At 39.9% G+C, this 7,067-nt stretch overlaps 1 protein-coding gene across 1 annotated transcript in view; it reads right to left on the bottom strand.

The window, feature by feature from the left end:
* Positions 1 to 1,919: 1,919 nt before the first annotated feature.
* The window catches only part of LOC105035210 (uncharacterized), a 47,735-nt gene continuing 42,587 nt past the window's right edge, over positions 1,920 to 7,067 (bottom strand). The window contains exon 20 of the mRNA XM_010910670.4: positions 1,920 to 2,351. Within this exon, the coding sequence (XP_010908972.1) occupies positions 2,187 to 2,351 (165 nt within the window). The 3' untranslated portion in view covers positions 1,920 to 2,186. The remainder of the gene's footprint in view (positions 2,352 to 7,067) is intronic.

Below are 7,067 nucleotides of genomic sequence, written 5' to 3'. Positions count from 1 at the left end.
AAGGCATGAAAGTACGCATCCTCTAATCTGAGGCACGATTTTCGGAATACTCTTTTTGTTTGATCCTCACACTCAAGAGTAGGAGGATAGTGTTACGGTGGTTACCGTGAAACGTGACAATCATAGGACACCTTAGGTCTTCAAGCTATCACTAGGACCACTTAAGAGCAGAGTCATATACAGTATAGAGCAGCTCGCATCTGGTTTGTCGTATGGTCTGCCCAGCACACTCCATTGCCTCAGCAGGCTAATACCTTAGCACGTGGGTTGTCCTAGTTATCACAACCAGCTCACCTCATGATGTGCGCAATAGCTGTCCACCCCGAGTGGATAGACTCAAGTGTAACCAACTCCCCTGATCTCGCGGGAGTGATTAAAGGCTGAAACATCTCATTCGTAATGATATATTCAATGATCCTACAATCTCGAGATCTCACGATCTCACAATTATTTGATAGCCTTCTATATAAGCAACCAAAGCACTCCATTGCCTCAGCAAGCTAATACCTTAGCATGTGGGTTGTCCTAGTTATCACAACTAGCTCACCTCATGATGTGCGCAATAGCTGTCCACCCCGAGTGAATAGACTCAAGTATAACCAACTCCCCTGATCTCGCGAGAGCGATTAAAGGCTGAAACATCTCATCCGTAATGATATATTCAATGATCCTACAATCTCGAGATCTCACGATTTCACAATTATTTGATAGCCTTCTATATAAGCAACCAAAGCCCAGAGGACCAGATAAGTCAATCATTACCTCTCAAAGAAGTTCTTTGAATCTGATTTGAGCGTCAGAAAATCCTCGCTAGAGCGAAAACCTCCAGTTTGAACTTATTTTGTTGGTCACTCCAGCACCAATATCTTTGTACGAGACTCGATCACTTTCTCTTCGACCTCAACCAAATTCAGCAGCAACAAAATTTAATTGAAAAAAAAAAAAAAACTTTAAGATATAAGTACAAATTGTGAAAGGTTAAAATATAACACTATAATTCTTCCAAATATATTTTCCTATTTCCTTATAAAATATTAATAAATTATGCATGCTACATGATGTCTGTCATAGATGTAAAATATAACTTTTGTACTTTCTTGTAACTAGTTCCAGCTCTGCCCGGTGTTTATACCAATTAATTCCAAAGCGTGCCCCATCGTCGCTGTCCCCTATTTCAATTGGCAACAGCCGCTAAACCGCTAGTCGCCTATGCTGCCGCTCATCCGGTTGTCTTCCTGACCTCTACACACTGACCGATCTCTGAAGTTCTTATAACCAAGCCCTTAACTCCATCAACTGTGCAGTCTCCAATAATGGTCCACAGTCAGGAATGGTGATGGGACTGAGCTCAATAGAGGCAGCCGCCGAGGACCAAACCACCTAGGCACTCTGACCTCTTGTTACACCGGCACCACCCAAAAGCTCCCCATGCTCACATTCTTTGTGCATTTTCTGGGTCAACATCTGCTGCCAATCCAAGCAAGCGTGGATCTAGTTGGCTCAAGGAAAAAAAACTGAACGCTCGACAAGAGCTGAACTCAAATCGGTGATATATAATTTGAGCCAAGCACGAGCTGGAAATTCCGACGGCTTGTTCACACCCCGAGCATCCAGAATCAAGACCGACACTAGAATTTTTGTGTTCTTTATTTAAAGACAGCTCAACAACTAGCCACTAAAGCCAGATTTTTCTTTTTAATTAAAAAAATCCTGCTTAAATGCATCACAGATTATTTTACACAAATCAATAAATAATATACCCATTAAGAAAAGACAGTAAATCGTTCAAATTGGAAAAAAACATAGAAAGATTTGAGCTTAATATTCTAAGTTTTAAGAGACCAAGCACTAAGACTAACACGAGCATTCTAAGAGTTCTTTATTAAAACACAGCTCTAGAACCCAGCCAAAAGAAAAGAAAACGAAAAAACCACCAATAACCACACTTTTTTTCTTTTATCTTCTCAATTGTAACAGATCAGTGGCACAACGCACTTACCAATAAATAATATACATATTTTACAGCAAAATCACAACCATACTCTCACAACCTTGACCCTCAGCAAGTTACATGCAGCTCACACGCAATCCATTCAAACCATGCAGAGGCAAAGAATTGAGTAATAATGATAAATACACAGTTAGAAATCAGGATTTGCAGTTCACAGGCCCAGCAACTGAAGATACTATGATGACAAGACAGAATGCAGTGCACGCTGCTGCTGGGGCTGTAAGGAAGACCAGGTTGAAGCGAGAACGGATGGAGGCAATGTCTGCTGAAGCTGCCTCAGAAGATTAATCATCCTGCTGGCAGTCTGTTCGGTCGCCAAATCCTTGCCCCCACATAAAATCTATACAGATAACACGCACCCAAGTTTATGAACGCCCAAGAGCCAACTAAAAACACGATACAATCAAAACTAATTCCATGGATAATATTAGATGTGCTGTAAATGTAAGAATTACATTTTTCCCCACAACTGAAGCATTCCATCAGTCCACTGAGACAAAGTAGATGTACATTAAAGAGTAAAGACATGATTAAATAGTGGCAAATGCTCAAAGATATGTTACCAGAAAACTTGCACGATACATTCATTCTCTACTCAAAACTCAACTTCTTTCCATTTAGCTTATGGTAAAAAAAATTCCCTTAGATTTTTTTTTTTTAAAAGTACGTCCTAGTTCTGTTCTATCTCAATATTCAGGAGCCTACAGTGCAACATTTGATTCTCACTTTTGAAGCATAGACAGAAAAATACAGATATAAAAAAAATATAGTGCAGAAAGCCCGAAAACAACAACAAATACATGTCTTGCATGTATACATACACAATAAACACTACCATTTAATTATCACAAATTTCTGAAGTTCTAAGCCGCTCTCCTGGAGGCTTTCTTGCTCTTGTGGTAAGGGAACGAATGATGGTGAAGACCAATAAGGTTTCTATTAATACAACAAAATATCAAGGCAATGAATGTTGCTTGCTCAATCTAATTCAACTACAAGCAATTAGAGCCGCACTGCCACCCACCTCCCCCTCAATAATTCCCTTTCAATTTCACTCTTAAATATTTCTCTCTATCATAACTGAACATGCACCTTTACCTGATGCACCTGGATTAACATGAAACAACACAGGATTGTGTACAGAATACGAACCTGATGTGTCACTAGGACCCTCAAACATAGCAAAATGAGGATGTATAGGTGAGAGGAGAGAGGCACAGGGAGTTCAAGCAAGAGAGAGATCAGAAAAGCAGATAAGAGGTACCTCCCATGGATAATGTGAGCCAAGCATGGACTAGATCAGGTGATGAGAGCAGCATGGAATGATGAAACTAGATACAAGTAGGATGACCACTACAATGGGCAACGTAATGAACTATAAAGGTCATGGTAGGTCCAACTGGTCAGAATCGAGAATGGGAAAAGGAAATTAGTGTTAGACGGGATTTTAGTCAAGTAGCCAACATGTGCTCTGCACATGGTGTATTTAACTGGAGGGCATTAGATGGATGGGCACGGTCCCACCAGTTTGATGGGTAAATTAACAACAAGGTCCCTACCATGTCAAAAATTTAATCCATAGTGGATACTGGAAAGAACTTTTTATTCCCATCACATTGTCAGAAGGCCAGCTAGTTACAGCCCCTAGTATGCATAAAACAAGGCACACGTGTGTATAAAACAAGCAATAGTGTGTGAAACACGTGCATAATTGTATAGAAAAAAAATGCATGTGCAAATATGAAGTGCATACTACGTGATATACAGCATATCCCTCTACCCTCGCCCAAGTTTTAGGTACCTTTAGCTGAGTGCTCGTATCTTAAGATTTGAGAGTACGGTATTGTGGACCCAACTGGACACAAGCACATCGGATGCCATGTCCAAATCCATATAACAAAAATCTCTCCTCCTCCCACCTTCTTCCCTTTCACCACCCTCCCCCCTTCTCTCTCTCTCTCTCTCACACACACACAAAATTAGCAGATTCCTTTTCCCGTTCTCGTCACTTTGCCACTACCAAGCATGCCATGCCTGCCTGCCCTATTTACCTAGCTTTAGTCCAACAATGATGAACCAACTCTTGTTTAAGATCCACTAGAACTATTAAGACAATGGCCCTGTGGTCTATTGGCAAAGAGCTTCATTGAACTCAAGACCTGCCTCTCTCTATGGTTCTTCTCATTATGGTGCTCCTTATCACTTGGTGGTCAAATCCAAAAACCAAAATACCTCATTGTTCAACCTTCCTCAACAAGCCAAAACATCTCAAAACTCCAATGCTACTTGTTGAAAGAAAAAGCTCAAAAAGAATTCCATTCATTAATGAGATCCCATCTCTTTAAATAGATGAGAAACAAGTACACAAAGAAAAAAAGTACATACTTGAAAAGCAAGTACATACTATGTTTAGAGATATACTAAGTTTAGAGACATACTAAATATTTCTTTCCTATATAAAGACTTATTAAATAAGTATAATTCTAACTCCCCCTCAAGCTGGAGCATATATATCAAACATACCCAGCTTGTTACACATAGAGTTGAAAAATCAAAAGACAGAGACTTAGTCAAAATATCAGCTCCTTGCGAGATGATGCGGATAAAGCCAACCAGTCGTCATAGATAGGATCTATGGAATTGGAGGACCTTTAGTCAGATGTTGCGCCTTTCATGGGACACTAATAAACAATTTAAATAATTAAACCCTCAAAAGATAGTGCCGTTGAGCTTTACTATAGTCGTTGTTAGATTCCTTGTCGCAGCGTCAGAATCGGGAGTCAAGAGGTGTTGAGAGTTGATTGTTGTTGTGATTTAAGGACGCCATAGTAGCCAGAGAGGATGACAAAAACATCCAGATAGTAAAAAAGAGGAAAGGATACCTTTACACAGCAACCAGAGAAATCACGGATAGTGTACCGCTTCCGTGATTAGTAGATAGCTAGAAAGATAGCCAAAAGACTTTTGCATGGCATAGGAAAAGAATCTATGTTGATTATACAAAAACATATGGCTCCTCAGGATGCACAGAAGGTCCCTCAGCCAATCTTATAGAATTACAAGCAGATTTCAGCAAACAGCAAGTAGAAGTATTAATCAGATCTCAAAGATGGCAAAGGATGGACTGCTATAGCGTGAACAGATTGATTTCAGGACTATAGTAGTAAGGATCCAGCAAGTACTAATCCAAATTTTCAGGCAACGGCTAGGGTTCTAGCAAGAACCAAAGGCAACCATCACCAGAGATCTCTAATAGTGGAGGAAGAGGGCGATGAAGAAGGCTGACGAGGAGATGGAAAGTGGTGGTAGCAGTGGTTTAAAAGGCTGTGAAAGAAAGGAGACAGGTAAGATTTTTGAGAAGAAAGTTGGAACCTTGGTGCGATTAGGGCTTTGAAGGTTGCCGGCGAAGAGAGGCTGCGAAGTGGGCTGCTGCAGCGAGGGCTCCTATAGAAGAGCTGCTGCGGCTAGGAAGGGCTGCTGCGGCCTGTTATAGGGAGGGTGGCAGAGGACTAGGGTTGTGGAGAGGGTGCGGCAATTGCTCTAATACTATGTTGAAAGGAAAAGCTCAAGAGGAATTTGATTCATTAATGAGATCCCATCTCTTTAAATAGATGAGAAACAAGTACATAAGGAAAGAAGTACATACTTGAAAAGCAAGTACATACCATATTTAGAGATATACTAAGTTTAGAGACATACTAAATATGTCCTTCCTATATAAGGATTTATTAAATAAACATAATTTTAACACTACTTTTACGTTTCTCATGCTTCACAATGCTTGAGAAAGTAATTGCAATGTGTGGATTATATAGGGATTATATAGCACATAGGCAGCATGAAAGCACCTAGGAAAAGTGCCAAGGTGGAAGCAGAGGACATAGAGGTGGGCCATGAAGGGGTAGAGAGGGAGTATAAGAATAGGATGAAAAAGAGGTAAATAATGAGAGGAAGCAACACGCAAGGAGAGAATGCAAGGTACTACATAGCATCTGACTCATTCTCCATGCAAGTTACAAAACAGCCAAGCTGCAATACAAGCTTCCTAGGCCTATGCAGGAGCTTAGGTAACACACTGGCCAGCCACATCAAAAAATCCAGCTGAGGTCCTATCCAGGATGGCTAGGGAGACACATATGTGGCCACATATGCAGCTCCATAGATCGATTTTAGGAGAGCACTTTTTACCTTCCACTCATATTTACCATAGCTCCTAGTGTCAAAACCCTTTTCCATTTTCAGGAGTCCAATTTGTGCATTGAACCACTACCATACATACCCCTACACAGCAATGCAGGATAGTGCTCTTGGTTCTTGTTCTTACATTTTTAGCATGTGATTTCAACTATTATATGCAAATATTTAATTATGGGCTTGAGTTAATTCTCTTTATTATTCTTATACTTGATTGTTAGACTACAATAATGATCTAAAATGTGGATTACTCTCCTCCATCTTCCACCATGAAAATGGAAACTCTAGGGCTGCATTTTGAACCCCAGGTTCCACTCCACCGTTTTGGTCTCCACTTCACCAAAATACCCTTATATTAGTTCTCCAGTGAATTAGAGACGGCTCTGCTTTGGAGCCCAACAAGCAGCAAGAGGTCTTGGTGTAATCTCTTACATGAATTGCACATGCTTGGGCCTTTTTTTTTTTTTGTTGAAAAAGGAAAAAAACTCCATCTGAATTTAGAAATTTGATTTTGAATGCTAAAGAGAACCTGGTATACTACATGGAGTTCATTAAAATGTTGGATGAAAATCCAGAAAATTTCTCACTAGGACCCTTCTTGCTTGGTAAATTTCTTGATGTTGACTAGCTTATCCCTACCCTTTCCTTCTAATTATGTATTTGATCCCCAACAACCCTTTAACACTCTCCTAGACATAAGAGTCATAAATTAAGAGTCAAAAAGGTGAGGTTTGGTATGTGGATATGTATCTATATCAAAAATGAACACCATAAACCACTCAAACAAATAGGAAAGAAGAATCTTATCTAACATATGCTCCTAAATTTAATTAGTGTGGATTTATCTGAGTATCCAGAAAAT

This window comes from Elaeis guineensis, chromosome 3, assembly GCF_000442705.2.
Source record: "Elaeis guineensis isolate ETL-2024a chromosome 3, EG11, whole genome shotgun sequence".
In the NCBI taxonomy this organism is placed as follows: Eukaryota; Viridiplantae; Streptophyta; class Magnoliopsida; order Arecales; family Arecaceae; genus Elaeis; species Elaeis guineensis.
This window is presented reverse-complemented; position numbering and strand designations above follow the sequence as displayed.